Raw genomic sequence first — 17,884 nt, 5'->3', positions numbered from 1 at the left:
AGGAATAAAAATGAAGTTCTCAATTCGTACAGTACCAAGTTTTGTTCATATAAATCACCCCTTTTTATTGTCAAGGTTCAATACATCCAAGTCTCTTTAGCACAACAGGCATACAAAGTTTCGGAACCGAAAACGACGTTACGTTCCTTATTCGCAGGTTTTTCACACATACACATACCACAACAGGTATACATTCGCTTCAGAGCTAGGGGATAAGCACAACAGATCCAGATGTTCTCCTGTTCTCGAGGTCTGCGTGTGCCCGTGCTGCTTCAGATAACGGGTAGGTGTGATTCACTCGAACCCGCAGTACACCCGATGCAACATTAGCAAACACATCTCCTGCAGTCTCTAACAATTCGTCTTGCGTAACGGTGTAATGAAAGAGGCCAGGCCTTGTCAAGAAGAGTGATTTCGCTTGAAGAGCCGGTAATGAAACTGGATCAGGCACGCCTGATGACTGCCCAAAACTCACCATGTATCCCCGAAGTTTTAAGACCGCCAGTGATCCCTGAAAACAATGCCTCCAGATAAGAATTCGTAGTCCAAATCACTAATTATCTATAAGATGATGTCGATTTTGGAGTTGAGGAGTTGAGCTTTTACAACATTTAAATCGATCATCATATGGTTACGGAGATAGGAAATGTATAACTAACCTCAAACGTATCCTTCCCAACAGAATCGTAAACAACTTCAACCCCATTGTCGGATGTTATTTCTTTCACACGAGCGACAAAGTCCTCTTCCTTATAGATTATGACATGGTGGCATCCATCCTCCTTGGCTTGAGCTGCCTTCTCTTTAGTTGAGACAGTTCCAATGACAGTGGCACCAAGGGCACTAGCCCACTGGCATAGAAGGGATCCGACTCCACCAGCTGCTGCATGAACAAGGACTGTGTGTCCAGGTTCAACCTGTATCACAACTACATTTACATATGTTGGCACTGACCAGTACTAATAGTAACAAATATTCACCTTGACAAGAACAATGAAAAGTGTACGAAACAGATAGCTCTATAAAAACATTCTGCAAAGCCACATTTAATTTCAAGAAAGATTAAAAAGAGCAGATGCGGGTACATATGTATAAAACTACCTTGAAACAACGGCGTACTAGAAACTGAGTTGTCATACCCTTAAGCAAGAGGGATGCTGCGACTGTAGGATCAATGGAAGCAGGAACAGGCACAGCTCTGTTAGCAGGAAGGATCTGCTCTTCCGCATATGAGCCCATTGGCTGACCAGCATATGCTACTATATCTCCAACTTGCCTGCCTGTTAGTCCAGGTCCCACAGCCGTCACAACTCCGCAAGCCTCGACACCTGAAGTCAGTTTTGATTTGTAAATAAATAGGACAACTCCATTTCCAGCACCCAATAGAGTTTTAGATGTAAACACACAATAAATCTATCTGTGGGGAACAGTTAAGAAAATCAAATTTCGGAAGAGAACATAGGCCAAAAATTGGCGAGAAATGAAGCAAAACCTGGGGTGTAGGGAAGCGTAGGAGCCTTGTAAATGCCTTTGCGGAAGTATACATCGATGAAATTAAGCCCGATAGCCTTGTTCTTCACACGAATCTCACCCTCCTTTGGCTCCTCTACTTCCACATCTTCCCATTTCAACACCTAACATCATTACATGATAAACATAAGCAAAATGACCATATTGGTGTTGGCATAAACTAAGAACCAGAGCAAAAATTTAACGAAATGGATATCGGATTCTGCCTAACAGAAGTTAAGCATAAATTAATACTGCCTAACAGAAGTTAACCATAAATTAATACTGCCTAACAACAAAAAAAAAGCAGAAATTTAACAAAATGGATATCGACTAATCAGTATCAAAGGAAGCACTTCAAGTGATTTTGAAATCCAAAAATATTTTCTCTAAAATTACTGTCAGTCATTTTAAATGCACTACCAAACCAACCCCACATCGTTTTTCGGGTCCAATTGTCGGCTTATGTGATCGATTATATAAGAAAAACACTTGATATGGCTCTAATCAACCAGCATGATCACTTCCAAATAAATTATAAAACAAAATAAAAGCAACTCTCAAATTCAATGAGTCGAATATATAATACAATATAAACAACTCGGGCTTCATAATTAAATTGGACTAATTCTGTTTTATCATACAAATTAAAGCACAACCCAGAATTCCGATTCATATATATATATATATATATATATACATATATATATATAGAGAGAGAGAGACCTCAGGACCGCCAAGTTCATGGACTCGAATGGCTTTGACCATCTTTACTGCCGCTGCTGCCACTTCAGTGTCGACTGCTCTAACTACTACCGCTACTGATGATTTCTGGGTCCTAAAAGCTGAACAATTGCTCAAATTGTTGCTGGAAATCTGTGGAAAATGTGTAGAGTTTGGAGCTGACAGCAACTGGAAACAGGCCGGTGGACTTGTGATTAAGAAATGGGTAAAGTTAAACCATGCTTCTGGAATCTAATTGGAAGCATCTAGTCTGAGATAGCGGCCAGATGAAGAAACGCCACTTGCCCGGGTTTATTCTTTTGGGCCCAATCATTTGTGTAGAATGTGAATCACTCTCTAAACTACATAGAAAATAGAGTCTTAAATGTTATTGGTACTGTTTACTTTTAACGTTAAAGACATTTTTTTTTGCCTAAAAAATCACTTTCACCTTTAGAGCAACTCCAGCGTGTGAAACCTTCCCCCAGGCAATACACTATGCTATTCACCTGGTGAACAGTAATTGCCTTTTGCATCTCCACCGTTGCACTTCAATAGCCCTAGCAATAGACAATAAAATATTAGTATTTTATTTATTTATAAAATAATACAAAATAATTTTAATTGTAATTTCGGATAAGATTTTTAATTGTTCTTGTTGCGCCACGTGTCATTATCCGAAGTATTATTAAATAATACAAAATAATTTTATTTGTAATTTCGGATAAGATTTTTAATCGTGGTGTAAGGTATATTATAATGAGAAGGTATTTATAGAAAAGTAAAAACATTTTTTTTTTCGGATTTTTTACAATTTTTTTTTTAATTTTTATTCAACTAATTAATCTCTGCCGTTGGATATAAAAAAATTTGAATTCCAACACTCCAAATTGTGCCACGTGTCACAATGGTAACTTTTCTTAATTTTAAAATTATTTTTTCTTTTATTTATTTATTTATAAAGCCTATTTAATATCGACCGTTGATCTCAGATCGAACGGTTGATATTAAATAAGCTTTTTTTTATTTTTATTACCGTTGAGATCAAACGGTCCAAGTTAAAGAGCTGTTCAGATCGAACGCACCGTGGGAAGCCACGTGGCTTCCCAACGGTAACTGAGGCTGACTGCTCCGCGGGCCTCTGTGGTCTGAAACTTGTCTGCTGATGCGCCCCCACGCGCGGGTGAGGTGCACGCGCCTGACAGAAAAAAATTAAAAAAGAAACTGACGCCAGCCTGACGTCAGCCCTGCGTCAGGTCCACCTCGGGCTCACGGGCTGGCGATTCCTCACGGGCCTGTTGCTCGGGCCTGCCCAGTCCCTCGAGCTCCCAACGCTGGAGGCTTGCAGCCGGGCTATCCAGCCCTGTTTGGTCCATTGTCCCCCGAGCAGTCCACAACGGTGGACTTGCTCTTATTGTAGCAACGTCTTTCAACTTTGAGTAAATTAAAGCAATGACTTGTCAACTAAAAATTCATGATTATTGATCCCTAACTATTCAAAACATACATCTATAGTCCTTTCGTCAAGTCCGTCAAAACTATCGTTAAAATGAGTCAGGTGCCACACACGTGAGGCTAAATCAAGGAGCAAATATGAAAAACAAAATAATTTTTTTCTTAGCAATGATCCCTTACCTTTAACTCAATTAGAGTAATGGTCCCTCAACTTTAACCCAATTAGAAAAATGGTTTCTTAACTTCAATCCAATTATAACAATGGTCATTCCACCATGTTCTAGTTTAACGAAAGTTCTGACGAAATTAACGAAAATGACCATAGTTGTACGTTTTGATGAGTTAAGGAATAACGGTCACGAATTTTTATTGAGAAGCCAACGCTTCAATTAGATTAAAATTAAAGAACCATTGCTACCATATTCTCAAACTATATTTCAAGAACAAGAAGAAAAATATACGGATAGCAATTTTGAGAGCAGAAAGGAAATATACAGATATTTGAGAGTTAGACAAATCAGACCGATTGATATTTGAGAGTAGAAAGAAAATATACGGATAGCAATTTTGTCCCACAGAAGCTCTCTTCGTGCATGTGCTAACGTTCTGAAAAAATGGTGTTATTATCGTTTATTCACTTTTTCCAACGTAAAAACTAAGTTGTATTATTTGGTGCATTTTAAGCTAGTCACTATTTTTTTTTGTTCTTGGCTTGAAGGAACGTTAAACTTTAGCCTCTATTAATATAAAAGGACGAACTTTCGACATGTGACAAATTTTAATGTGGCAGATCCCTATTTTATAATTGTCTACTATATGACATTACAACATAAAATATTATGATGTTATTTCCAATCTCTACGCATTTCACCGCTTCACCGAAAATTCTTCTACCCCAACCATACTTAGCTTGATAGTTTTCACCGTCTACCGAGAGTTGTGCCCTGAGAGAAGACCAACTGAAGAACAATCCTCCCTCTCTCTCTCTCTCTCTCTCCCCCCATTCCGTTACTCTCCCGCTAACAACTTCCGTCCCATCAAACCCCCAACGCGCCAAACCCAACGTCACCCAGACCACATCCAACGGCCTAAGAATCCCAACTTCAACAAACTAAAAACACATCCAACGTCCCACATTAAAAACTCAGTAACCCACCCAATCAAAACCCTTCTCATTCCAAACTCACTGCTATTCTGGTCTCCCACGCGCCAAGACAAACGCGCGTGAAGAATCCGCCGTGCGCGAGGTTATCGCGTTCATGCAGCAGAACGCAAAACTCAGCAGAGGCAAACGACGTCGACTCGTCCGCAGCATCTCTGTAACTATGAGATTACAAAACAAATGAAGAATCAAATTTACCCAACGGTAAATTCTAGACGGTTGTTTGGGTAAAACGGTCAATACCACGGCAATATATATATCCACTGCGGTGAATAGTGTGTGTGTTTTTGGTCGAAGCTGGGGTTTTGAACCGAGTGGTGATTTGTATGGGAGTGTGAAAAGAGTGAGTTTTTTCTCGTTTTTCTAAGAGAAGATGAGGAAGTACTTGGGGAATAAGCAAGTTCAAAAAAAGCCAGAAAGCAAAAGCACTTTTTTGGCCCGACGTGCTCTGCCCTCCCCTGCTTCTGCTTCTCCTTCTTCCTCCCCAGTTTCTTCGCTCGGTACGTACTTTTGTCAAACACCTTTTTCATCTCTTCGTCTTCCTTCTTATTTTTCTGAAAATTTCCGTTTCGTTTCATTTTTTTTCTCTGATGTGGTTATTTCTGATCTGGTTATTTTGCAGATGCTATCGAGCACATTAAAGTCGGATGTTTCTACCAAATCGACCAATCGAAGCTCCATGAAAGAACCGTACCGGAGCAGCTCAAGGACGTACGGATCGTCATGGTACTATTTCATATTTTCATACACATAAAACCCACTGATAATTTTCGCCATTGCTGTTGAATCTCGTTCATCTTTTTCAGATTTTTCTGGGGTTTCAATCAAATGGGGTTTTGATTTGGGGTTGTTTGATTTGTATACAGGTGAGTGCAAAGGGTGCGTTTAAAGTGGCAGTGCGGTTTCCGAGCCTTCACTCTCTCCGCACTCACATCAACGAAAATGGGTTCCCAAAACCAGATGCCAAGCAGATTCCGGCGCTCGACGAGAAGTACGTGATGTCGCCGGATATGGCGTCAGAGGTACTTTACCGGAGAATCCCACCTCAGGAGATGGTTGATCAGAGCAAAATTTGGAGCTTCTGGGCCGTTCGACCTCCGTTGAAGAATCACCCGAGAAGCTCGTCGTCGAGCCCAGCAATCGGCGGCGGCGGAGCCATGGATAGTAGCGTGGTTTCTGGGAAGGGCCCGTGTTGGTCTGAGCTCACATTCGCCGGAATGGTGCAGTGGGGCAAGCGGCGGCAGATTCGCTACCTTCGCAGGCACGAGTCGTCGCCGAGCTCTGGCTCTGAAGATTCAGAGAAGGAAAAGGAGGTAATGGAGCTGGAGGACGGTGACGAAGAAGAAGGCGAGGAGACAGAGGAAGAAGCTCATCTTCCTCCTGTTCTGCCATGGAAGATGAACCTCCGGAATCGGAAGCGGAAGCGCCCTGATAACAAGAGAAAGATCAAAGCTCCGACCCCGAAGCGATCAAAATCCAGAGCAAAATGTCCGAAGCAGAATAACCAGATTGTAGCAGTTCCTGATGGCAGCAGCAGAAAATTGGCTAAAGTTAAACACACTGTAGCAAGATGGTCCGCAGGAAGGTGAGATTAAGATAATCATATCATTAATTGGGTTTTTATTAATAGGTTAATAATATTTAACTGGGTCGATTTGTTTTTGTAAGATTTTTGGTTTTGATAAACGTGGGTTCTTTTGGGATTTTTGCAGGTACAAGCTGGCGGAGGAGAACATGTTGAAGGTGATGAAGGAGAAAGGGGCGGCGATTGGGAACCCAATACGGAGGCCGGCGCTGAGAGCGGAGGCTCGGAGGCTGATTGGGGACACGGGTTTGCTGGATCATTTACTCAAACACATGGCGGGCAAGGTGGCGCCTGGGGGGACCGAGAGGTTTAGGCGGCGGCACAACGCTGATGGGGCCATGGAGTATTGGCTGGAGAGTGCTGATATGGTCCACATCCGAAAGGAAGCTGGGGTTCAAGATCCCTACTGGACCCCGCCGTCGGGGTGGAAGCCCGGCGATAGCCCCACCCAGGACCCCACTTGTGCAAGAGAGATTAAGGAGCTCCGTGAAGAAATTGACAAGATTAGAAGGTAATTAATCGCGTTTTTAGTATCTTAATCATGGTATTAATCTGTGATTAATTTATTGGTAAAACTGTTAGTGATACTCTCTCTGGATTTTTTCAGGGAGATGGAGGAGTCCAGGCAGCAAGGGAATGCCGGTTTGGCTATGGCGCCCGCTTCAAATTCTTGTTTGACCGGTGTTGACTTGGATCGTGATGGTTCGTTAATCCAGATTAAGGTTGTAATTTGTTGATGATTAATTTTTTATTATGGTTGCTTAATCTTGATTAAGTTGCCTAATTAGTGTTTGATGGGGTTTATTAATTTTGCAGGAGGCTTGTGCAGACCTAGAAAAGAAGATAGCTAAAATGGATGAAGAAACAATGGAGTTTGTGACCAAAAAAGAAGAACAAATGGTGGAGTTTACTCAATCTTTGTCCGGAATTAAGGTAATTAATTGCCCCCTAATCACCTTAAATATGTCTGTCTTAATTGCATATAGCATTGTAATCCATTGATTTATGGAGGTTTAAATGTTAATGCAGGAGAAAATCAGGATGTTTGAATTAAGGAAGGAAGGTGCAATCACAATTTCAGGAGCACCACCGCCATTTGAAACAACATCAGCCCGTGAGAAGAAAGAAGAAGATAAACTAAGCGGCGGAGACATGGCGGTTGCGGCGGCGGAGGACAAGGCGGCAAAAATAAAAAGGCTGAGGAGTGGGTTCAGGATATGCAAGCCACAAGGCAGCTTTCTCTGGCCAGACATGGGCAGCCCCACCAATATTCCTAGTCCTTCTTCCCAGGTTCTGGCCCCACCACATGACCCCCTTATTGTCCCCACCCCACCCTCATCCACCACCTCCGCCTCCCGCCACCTCATCAGCCCCACCACTCCACCTGTGAAGCCGGTAGCAGAGCGTGGTCCAGTGACCACCACCACATTGTGCAATGTGACCACAATACCCTCTGCCCCTCCGATTTTCGCTCCTCCACCCGTCCTGGCCCCACAGCAAACTCAGAGTTCCACTACCATCACCATCAGTAAAACCCTACTCTTAAACCTCAACGAGCTCCCTACAGCTGCAACACCAAACCCTAACCCGCAAACCAGCTGCGAGGCTACCAGGACTGTCGCCACCTACCACAGAAGGCACCACCACCATCTGCCACTTGTACGCCTCTCACCCCCTTCTCCATTAGTCATCTCCTCAGTCTTAATTATGTAATTAAATCTAATCAATCAAATTTTGTTTCATTTAATTGTGGGGAAATAATACACAGATGGTGAAGGAGGAGGACGACGGAAATGCAAGAAACGGTGATGATTGGTGTGCCTCTCCTGCTTCCACGTGGAAGGAAGAGAAGTGGTTGATGGCTTTGGCCGTGGGAACTCCTGGCACTTCTTTGGAGGGTTGATTTTGGACCGTTGGATCAATCTTGCAGCAGGAGCTAAATATATATGGGATATACTTTATAAGGCTACTTTATAATTGTAGGAAATTGGCGTGTATAGAAATAATTGTATCTCGGTATACATGATTATTAGGGATTTTGCATTATAGTCCAAAATATTAGGTTTTTTGGCGGAAACAGCTGATGTGCCGCTTTGGGCACGTATAGTGGTGGTTTTTGTCCAAAGTGTGAAAATCAAAAGGTGGCCTTTTTATTAAATTGGTGAAGTTTTTATTGTTGGGATTCTTGGTGGTGGATGGTAATTATTCTAATTTTATTAATTGAAAATAAGTATGACAATTTCTTGCACGATCTGTTAATTTGATACGAAAATAACAGTTTCAAGTCAATCTGCTAACGAATCATGTCGTTATCAGGTCATACTTTAAGAATTCGTTAACGTGATGGTGTATTGTGTGTTGCAATATTATTACTGGTAGGATCCTACGTTTTTTTTTTTTTAAACAATAGTACATTGCGTTGTATTATTATTGAATTCAAATACTATCTTTAAGCTCCTACAATTTATGTGATTGAGAATTAGGAGGGAAAATGATTTAAAACTAGGGGCTTTTAGATCTAGGTCAAAAAATGTAGAGTGTTTTTAGGAGTGAGTCCAGTTATCTAATTATTTGTTTTTATTTCTTTTATACTCATTTTATATTTTCTAAAAATATTAAAAATCAATTAAAATCATCTAATATTATGCATTTTCCAACTCCAAAAGAATATATTTAATATCTTATAACAAAAAAGCTAATATACTAACATAAATTTATCTACAAAACATTATACTCTAACTCAAGTAACAAATATATGAATGTATATAATACCTATACGTGAGATATGAAACCTAATTAAAATGTAGAATAAACATAACATACCTACAAGTAAGACACATTAATCTGTGACAGGTTGATTATAAAAAAAGAATCTGTCATATAGGTAGATAAATATAATTAACCTGTGATATAGGTTGATTATAAAAATTAAAAATAAAATCTATAAATGGGGTTTAAAGTAGGAGGAAGAACGAGAAATAACAAAAAGATAAATAAAAAGAAATAAGCAAAGAGATAATTGGGAAGAAATTTGATTTTTATAATAAATCTTATCATGGAACAGATAACTATTGATAATTAAATAATTAAATATAACAAATTGGACTTATTTTAATAAACTGGACTATTCCTACAATTGGCTCAAAAAATTGGACTTATATCAAGTTTCCCCTTAAAACTAATTGAAATTAAGAAGCAATTAACCCCAATCTTGTCATTGTGGTAAGATTAAGGAAAGGAAACAAGAGACTTTCCCGGGTAAGGGCTGGCTAGTGCCTAGTTGAGTTGGCAACTTGGAACTTTGGAAGTGAGTCCAAAAGGATAAGCTCTCTCAACATAGAGTTCGTTTAGATGTGAGTGTTTTTGGTGAAAATATTGGACTTAACAAGAACAGTGGAAACTAAGCTAAGCATCAAATGATCAACATTGCTTTGCTACAGCAGAACATTGACCTTAACAAGTTTGAACGTACAAGTACAAAGTTTGTTCTTGTCGAATGTTTCCTCATCTTCCCTCCTCGCCTTAACACGCGAGCGGAACGCATGATTCAAACTGTTTCAGCACAAACGGGTGCAGAACACATTCAGAATTTGATTGAAGCTGGTGAAGAATGAAAACGTTAGAAACTACAGTACTGATTAGTCCATGGCAGAAAGATGAAGATGAACCTGGTGCCAGCAGATTGCAGGACGATCACGACTTTATGATAGAGGGAACATGATGGATTTTGTGATGGTATTGTCCTTGCGGATGATCTACGACTCTTCCTGACATCCCTTTGAGCTCCAACACTTGGAGAGCAGTTACATACTTCATACCTTTAGGGAGCTTCCGTAACCACTTATGGTTGGTGATTTGCAAACTTCTAAACTTTGGCATTGCACTTTCTTCAACTTCTAACTCTTCCAAAATTTTCCAATAATTCCAGCTCCAAAAGCTCGACTTGGAGCAAACCGTTGGCAGAGAATTTCAGTTTCTTTCCATAGGATTGTTGTTAAGACAAGAATGATACAAGATCGACTGATTGAGATTTGGTGGGGATTCTTGTGGTAACGGTTGGTTTTGTATCTCGTCTCTCAGTTGATGTCATGAATCAAAATTCAAAACGAAGAGTTCTCTCTCTTCTTACTCTTAGTCTGGGCATTCCGAGAATTCAACAGACATTTGCCTTTGTTCCGGGTATTCATAGACTAAACAGAGCTTGGTAGTTTGTGTTTCTTAATTTCCATCTTCTTTCTTCGAGTTCCTGCTGCATCAATTTGCTCCCTCTCCAATTGTTTTAATGCCATATGCTTCGCGGCTGATGGAAATATCAGAGATTCTTGTGCGGATAGCTGCAAGACCTTTCCCAATCTTGGAGCGCACCTTGAGAGTAAGCGCCTTGAGAGTGAACACGTATCTCTTAACAAATTCCCATCTCTTGTAGGCCTCGATCTTGAGAATGTATGTGTCGATGAGGTCTTCAGCGTCATAAGCAGCGTTTCTGATATCAGAAACCCAATTGTGCACCTGCAGATCATCTTCATGCTTTGCGTCGGCATTTTTAAGAAGCACTGCATCAGCTTGAGCTTGTATCTCAACACCTGCATTTGGGGGCGAACATCCTTGGGAAGTTCGATTTTAGCAAGTACATCAGCTACCCTTTCTAAAACAAAACCAACAACAGTTTCTGCTGTGTTAGGTTCAACAGAAAAATCATAACAAAGCTAAAACAAAACCGACAACTAATTATTCGGATGATTTTGCTTCAACCCAGTTCCCACTAAGTCTTGGCATTTCCAGGAAACTTAGAGGAAGCTTGGTGTAGTCTATCACTGTAAACTTGCTTTCTTCTTTGTCGACATCGAAATATGAACTAATGAAAGAGCAGCGAAAGGACACGGAAAGGCCACAAAAATAGTTTCACACGGCATCAAGATAATACAGTGAACTTTTCTAGAAAACTGTCACCATCTTTTGTTACAGTTCCAACATCTTTCTAAGAAAAAAGAGCCTACTTTGATAAGCATATAAAATTATTGGAAAATTCATTGGCATCTAATTTCGTGACAAACACTATGATATCTTGATATGTGAATTATACAAGGCATATATGGATATTCAAATTGAATAAAAATCAGAAAATGAAATTAAGAATGGCTAGAATTACAATCAATCTTGAATGTTTCTTGAGCTTAAAGCAAGCTATACGCGACCATCATTCGACTCCTGCAGCTTCTTGTTGCAGACAGACGCAGTCTGCACTAGTTTATCTTCTGTTGTATACTCAACAGTCACCGCGTCACCCCTCCCCCACCCTGCCCCAAATCATAGAACGAGTGGAACACATGATCCAAGCTCTTCTGGGAGAAAGCTATGCAGAAAAAATAAAGGTCAGAAAATTTGTTCACTGGTCATAAGTTATTAGTCTTCTGCAGAAAGATAAAAGATGATGAATATGAACCTGATGCCGACAAATTGCACGATTATGACTTTATGATAGAGGGAACATGCTGGACTTTGTGATGGTCTTCTCCTTGCAGCCTATCTATGAATCTTCTTGGCATCCCTTTGAACACCAACTCTTGGAGAGTAGTTATGGACTTGATTTCTTCGGGGAGCATCCGTAACTGCTGGCAGTCGGTGATCTGCAAACTCCTAAGCTTTGGCATTGCACTTTCTTCAACTTCCAACTCTTCCAAAGATTCCAAGAATTCAAGATCTAGATACTCGAGTTGAGGAAAGCCGTTGGCAGAGAACTTCAGTTTCTTTCCATGGTAAGAAAAAGGTTTTAGTCTAAGGACAAATAGATAAGGCAGCTTCTCAAGTATCTCCATAGGATTGCTTTCAAGACGGGATTGATGCAAGATCAACTGGTTGAGATTTGGAGGGAATTCATGTGTGTTAGGTAGCTTTCTTATCCCTCCTCTCAGATGCAACTTAATGACACAGCGAAGAGGAGAAAGTGCAGAAAGTGATGGAAACAAAGTATCCATAGACTTTAAGGACAAGGAGTGGAGGTTCAGAAGATTGGCTAAGGAACCAAAAATCTCTGCACTGTTTGAATTGAAGCTTCCAGTCAAGCTCAACTTCCGAAGACTGATTAAATTGGCGGAGTTTATTCCTCTAAAACTATCAACATTTATGCCTGCCAAAGTCTGGAGGTGTTGGAGAGTGTCAATTCGCAACTTGCCAGTGAATGGATGAAGATACATGTAGAGATGGCGTAAGCTTTTCATCTTCCATAACACATCAGGAACCCTCCTAATCTTGACATTTTCAAGAATATCAAGAGTCTGCAAGTTGGACAACCATCCTATTTCTTCTGGAAGTGACTCTATAGAGCAATGCCTTAACCCCAAGTACTTCAAATGGATCATTTCTCCGATTGCGCTTGGAATTCTCCTTAACTTCATATCTTCTAATTCCAGGACTCTAAGGAGTTTAAAATTTCTGCAGACATCAGAAAGAGAAATTCCACATTCAATTTGTTCAACCTTAAAGAAGAGGAGCGATCGGAGGTTTGGAGTTGACTCATCCGGGGAGGAAGAAAAGCCGGAGTAGATAGCATGATGACGGGCTCGAGAGTGAGAACATGGAAATGGGCTGAAGATATTGTACTTCAGATTCGAATGAATATAAAGAAATTCCACTGACTTAGCCCTTGAGATACAGAGGTCTCGCATTAAGTCGTGCAATCGGCAGTGTTTCACCCTACCATTTGCACTCAACCTTGCTGCTTGAACCATGTTTCTATCAATCAGCTCATTCAGATATTCCTCTGCAAGGTCCTCCATCTTTCCATCGTAATATGGGATCAAGCCCTCTGCAATCCATAGCCGAAAAAGTTTACGTGCAGAGAATAAGTAGTCCTCGGGAAATAACCCCAAGTAGAGAAAACAAAATTTAAGGTAATAAGGCAAGTCATAGTAGCTTAAAGCTAGTATTGCCGATACAGCATTCGGATCACGAGCTAACAGTGTGCGGATGGAGTTCAGAACACCTTGCCATTCACTCAGCCATCTTTTCTTTGAAAGCATGCCCCCCAATACAACGATGGCTAGCGGTAGACCAGCACATTTCGCCACAATTTCCTGTCCGATTTCCTCCAACAGTGGAGGACACACTCTATCAATACTTTCAGTGAATGCTTTTCGGCATAACAACTTCCAACTGTCCTCTTTGCTACAAAATCGCAGTTCATGGGGAAGGCTCTGGGCATCGGCATGCAAAGCGACGTTGTTGTTGCGAGTTGTAAGAAATAATTTACTTCCACTGTGATTGTTTGGGAAGGCCTTTGCAAGACTGTCAAAAGCGCTGGTGCTCCATATATCATCTAAAACAATCAGATAGCGTCTCCCTTCCAAAAGTTTATAGAGCATTTCTTCCAACTCGTCTTTTCCCAACTTCGCCATGTCTTTTGTTCTCGTTGAAACTTGTTTTATAATGCTCTGCAGTACATCTCTTGTTCTGAACTGTTGGGATATATAGACCCAAGCACGGCAATCAAAACAAGTTTGAATGTCAGCATGATTATAGACTTCCTTAGCACAAGTGGTCTTACCGATACCACCCATGCCTACCATTGAAATTACTCGCCACTGATCCTCCGTGACAAGTCGTGCCACCAGAGTTGCTATATCTTCCTCCAGACCAACAATATCCTTATCCTGACCACGAGGAGTTGATCGCCGCAGCTTCAGTAGCCCTTCATTGGCATGACTCATTCCGTCACCAATACTTTTTATGCCGCATGCTTCGTGGCTGATGGAAACGTCAGAGATTCTTGTGCGGAGAAATACAAGGTCTTTCCCAATCTTGGAACGGGCCTTGAGAGTGGAATAATATCTCTTAACAAAGTTCCATTTCTTGTACTTGTAGGACTCAACTTTGAGGATGTATGTGTCAATGAGGTCTTCAGCGTCATAAGCAAGATTTCTGACATTAGAAACCCAATTGCGCACCTGCAAATCGTCTTCTTGCTTTGCATCTGCATATTTTAAAAAGCACTGCATCCGCTTCAGCTCACGTCTCAGCCGCAGGATTTCCGGGCGAACATCCTTGGGAAGTTGGATTTCAGCAAGTACATCAGCAACCCTTCCCAGAACAAAAATAACAAAAGCTTCTGCCATGTCACTTTTGACAGAAAACCAGAGAAGCTAATAAGAATTGGAGCTTGTTGGGATGGTCTGGCTTCAACCCATTTTCCTTTTAAGCTCTTAACATTCTTGGTTGCAAGGCAGGACAATGTTTAGTATTTTCTACAAAGCTTAGGAGAAGCTTGGTGTGGTGTCTGTCACTGTCAACAAACCAAACTATTTCGCAACGCAGAGATGAAGACTTAAGTGGCGCCCACACGTCTTCTTCTACCTTTAGTCAACATCATAACACAAACTCAATCATGCACCACTGAACCAGTTGTTAGACCGAGTCAATCTTATCAGAAACTCAGCTCCAAAACAAATTCTTCATAGGATAAGATTGCTAGGTCGGGTTTTAGTTTGAATAGTTCAAAGATAAGTTTGTTGTGATTTTGTATTTTGAATTCAAAGTTCTCCGTGTAAATAGGGTATTCAAAAACCCTACTTGTAATCTGAAATTTATGTGTATAAATATACTACAACCCATCATTATATGGGTGTGCAACTAAGCTGAAAACCCTAGAGTTCTAAAGTTTTACATGGTATTGAGCCCTGACGACAAATGATCCAATTTTATTTCCGACCCATCGTCGCTTCCATGGCTGAAAACAACAACACCAACTGCACCACTCAAACCAATCCTTCCCCCCTCCAAGCTGCTAATACTTCCTTCACCTTTTTTTCTTCCACAATGGCCAGTGTTGTTAATATCAAGCTTGACTGTTCGAATTATCCCCTGTGGCTGGCCCAGATTTTGCCTGTCCTCAAGAGCTGTGACCTAATGGGTTACGTTGATGGCTCCATTGTTTGTCCCCCTAAGAACCTGGCTGGTAGCACTGCGGTTAACCCAGCATACACAACTTGGATTCAACATGATCAGATGATCCTCAATTGGATCAATGGCTCCCTCACTGCTTCTATTTTGTCAATAGTAGCAAGCAAACACAACTGTCGTGCAACCTGGGAAGCACTTAAGCAGAGGTATGCGTCAACTTCCCAGAATCAAATTTTGTTTCTACGTACTGAACTGCTGTAGATGAAGAAGGGTGATCTCTCTGTAGTTGACTACTTGGATCGTATGAATGCGATCGCCGACAACCTTGCTCTGGCCGGACAATCAGTAAGTGATGATGAACTGGTTTAAATTATTTTGAATAATCTTGGTCCTGCGTTTGAGATGACTGTGAATGCAGCACAGGCTCGTGATACTCCAATCACTTATCCCACACTTGAAGCTCTTCTGTTGACAACGGAGAGAAGGATGACGGAGCAAGCTGTGCCTATTGAATCTGCTCTAATTAATGCTTTTGTAGCTTCACGAGGCCGTGGTAGTCGCTCTCGTGGAAATGGACGTGGAGGCTCTCCGTCCAATCGTGGTGGTGCCATCAACAATGGCAATCAACGAGGTTTTATCCCTTGCAATTATAAAACTTAAGAACACAGGTTTTTCACTTTGTTTGCATACCCATTTAACTATGGGATGCTTTGTATTTATAAGCTGTTTATGATTACATCAGAGGGTTTGAAAACCCTAATTACAAGGGGATTTGAAATTCAAAAATACAAAACAGAAAATCTAAACCCTATCTCCTACAAACAATGAGTGGTAATCAGATAACACTTTCAAACTAAACAAACTCCTCAAATCATGGAGTTGATGAAACTGCAGATTGACTTCGGTTAACAGCCCTCCGCAAGCGAACAGGTGGGGAAACAACTGGAAGCTTGGAGATAAGAAACTTAAATCGTGAAGAAGATAGGCCTTTAGTAAAAATGTCAGCAAGCTGGTCTTGGGAACACACATAACTTACCACGAGCTGCTTACGAACCACCTTCTCACGAACATAATGGTAGTCGACCTCCAGATGTTTAGTGCGCGAATGGAAGACTGGATTGGTCGCCAGGGCAATTGAAGAAATGTTGTCACACCAAATGGTTGGTGGAACGAAATTTAAATGAAGATCTTTATAGAGAGAACTTAACTAGGATAATTCTGCAGCAGTATAAGCTAATTACCGATACTCCGCTTCTGCACTCGAGCGTGAAACTGTCTTCTGCTTCTTTGAACTCCAGGATACAAGGTTAGAACCCAAATAAACACAGAAACCACCCGTAGAATGACGAGTATCAGGGTTGCCAGTGTAATCTGCATCCGAATAAGCTGTCAGCATAGCAATTCCTGGTTGGTACAGTAAGCCATGATTATACGTAGCCTTTAGATACCGAAGAATTCTCTTGACTGCCATCCAGTGGGTGTTTTTCGGAGAATGCATAAACTGGCACACTTGATTCACAGCGTAGGACAGATCAAGTCGTGTGATTGTGAGGTATTGGAGCGCCCCTACAACACTGCGATACATTTCTGGATTGACGTAAGGATCGCCAATATGAGCACTCAGTTTCTAACCAGACGACACATGGGTAGAAATAGGTTTGGCATCTGTGAATTTTGTGCGAGTGAGGAGATCCAGTGCATATTTAGACTGACAAAGATGCATGGCATCACCATTATACTTTACTTCAATGCCTAAGAAATAACTGAGCGGTCCCAAATCTTTCATTAGAAACAAACTACCAAGTTTCTAAATCAAATGAGCCATCTGTCGTGGATTGTTCCCTGTGATAAGAATGTCGTCGACATAAATTAACAAAATAATATATACACCTTGTTTGTCAACACACAAAAAGGCTGTAATCACACGTAGATTCCTCGAACCCTAGTTGAAACAAGAAATCAGAGAACCGTTGAAACCAAGCCCTAGGTGCTTGTTTGAGACCGTAAAGAGATCGATGTAGCTTACAGACATGATGAGGAAACTGGTTGTTAATGAAGCCTGATGGTTGTCTCATGTAAACATGTTCATTCAAGTATCCATGCAGAAACGCATTCTGCACGTCAAGTTGGCGTACAGGCCACTTCTTTGACACAGCAAGACTTAACACAAGTCGAATGGTGCTATGCTTGACCACAAGGCTGAAAGTCTCGGTGTAATCCACACCAGCTTTCTGATGAAATCTATTTGCCACTAATCGAGCTTTATAACGCTCAATAGTGCCATCAGCGCGACGTTTAATTTTAAACACCCATTTGTTTGGTAGCATATTCATTGTAGAATTGTACAAAACTAAGCTCTAAGTTCCACTTCTTTGTAGTGCATTAAACTCCTGCGCCATAGCTTTCCTCCACGCCTGTTTGACTGCCTGACTGAAACATGTAGGCTCAACAATAGAGTTATCAAGTGTAGCATGCATAGCATATTTTGGATTTGGATTTGGTTTTAGAACCCCTGATTTAGAGCGTGTAGTCATAGAATGTCCAGTATCACTAGG

General features: G+C 41.0%; 3 protein-coding genes and 1 long non-coding RNA gene across 4 annotated transcripts; 1 reads left to right on the top strand and 3 right to left on the bottom strand.

The window, feature by feature from the left end:
• Positions 1–27: 27 nt before the first annotated feature.
• LOC103959805 (quinone oxidoreductase 1) lies at positions 28–2,561 on the bottom strand. Its single transcript, XM_009372169.3, has 5 exons — positions 2,236–2,561; positions 1,493–1,634; positions 1,102–1,328; positions 660–917; positions 28–511 (listed from the first exon to the last, which is right to left on the bottom strand). Exons 1-5 carry the CDS (start codon positions 2,275–2,277, stop codon positions 206–208), a joined length of 975 nt encoding a protein of 324 aa, XP_009370444.2. The 5' UTR covers positions 2,278–2,561; the 3' UTR covers positions 28–205.
• A 2,568-nt stretch (positions 2,562–5,129) lies between these two features.
• Positions 5,130–8,680, top strand: LOC103961986 (protein DYAD-like). Its single transcript, XM_048565086.1, has 8 exons — positions 5,130–5,349; positions 5,472–5,575; positions 5,716–6,434; positions 6,562–6,945; positions 7,042–7,156; positions 7,251–7,367; positions 7,464–8,093; positions 8,203–8,680. The coding sequence occupies exons 1-8, from the start codon at positions 5,223–5,225 to the stop codon at positions 8,335–8,337; spliced, it is 2,331 nt and encodes a 776-aa protein (XP_048421043.1). The 5' UTR covers positions 5,130–5,222; the 3' UTR covers positions 8,338–8,680.
• Positions 8,681–9,517: 837 nt separating this feature from the next.
• LOC125468918 lies at positions 9,518–11,793 on the bottom strand. Its single transcript, XR_007251272.1, has 2 exons — positions 10,103–11,793; positions 9,518–9,986 (listed from the first exon to the last, which is right to left on the bottom strand). It is a non-coding gene; the product is annotated as an uncharacterized LOC125468918 (long non-coding RNA).
• Positions 11,794–11,800: 7 nt separating this feature from the next.
• LOC103961933 (disease resistance protein RPP8-like) lies at positions 11,801–14,936 on the bottom strand. The gene has a single exon (XM_048565680.1). It carries the CDS (start codon positions 14,543–14,545, stop codon positions 11,900–11,902), a length of 2,646 nt encoding a protein of 881 aa, XP_048421637.1. The 5' UTR covers positions 14,546–14,936; the 3' UTR covers positions 11,801–11,899.
• Positions 14,937–17,884: the final 2,948 nt, after the last annotated feature.

The sequence above is a fragment of a genome, unplaced genomic scaffold (genome assembly GCF_019419815.1).
Source record: "Pyrus x bretschneideri cultivar Hongxiangsu unplaced genomic scaffold, Pyrus_bretschneideri_v1 Contig4, whole genome shotgun sequence".
Taxonomy (NCBI): domain Eukaryota; kingdom Viridiplantae; phylum Streptophyta; class Magnoliopsida; order Rosales; family Rosaceae; genus Pyrus; species Pyrus x bretschneideri.
The sequence above is the reverse complement of the archived record's forward strand: the minus strand, read 5'-3'. Positions and strand labels throughout refer to the sequence as shown.

Excerpts from the sequence above, each read along its gene's own strand:
- LOC103961986 (XM_048565086.1), top strand. The coding sequence starts at position 5,223 with ATGAGGAAGTACTTGGGGAATAAGCAAGTTCAAAAAAAGCCAGAAAGC. Across the intron at positions 5,576-5,715 it reads AGGACGTACGGATCGTCATG|GTGAGTGCAAAGGGTGCGTT; the intron begins GTACTATTTCAT and ends ATTTGTATACAG. Across the intron at positions 8,094-8,202 it reads ACCACCACCATCTGCCACTT|ATGGTGAAGGAGGAGGACGA; the intron begins GTACGCCTCTCA and ends AATAATACACAG.
- LOC103959805 (XM_009372169.3), bottom strand. The coding sequence starts at position 2,277 with ATGGTCAAAGCCATTCGAGTCCATGAACTTGGCGGTCCTGAG. Across the intron at positions 1,635-2,235 it reads ATGAACTTGGCGGTCCTGAG|GTGTTGAAATGGGAAGATGT; the intron begins GTCTCTCTCTCT and ends TAATGATGTTAG. Across the intron at positions 918-1,101 it reads TAGTACGCCGTTGTTTCAAG|GTTGAACCTGGACACACAGT; the intron begins GTAGTTTTATAC and ends GTTGTGATACAG.
- LOC103961933 (XM_048565680.1), bottom strand. The coding sequence starts at position 14,545 with ATGGCAGAAGCTTTTGTTATTTTTGTTCTGGGAAGGGTTGCTGATGTA.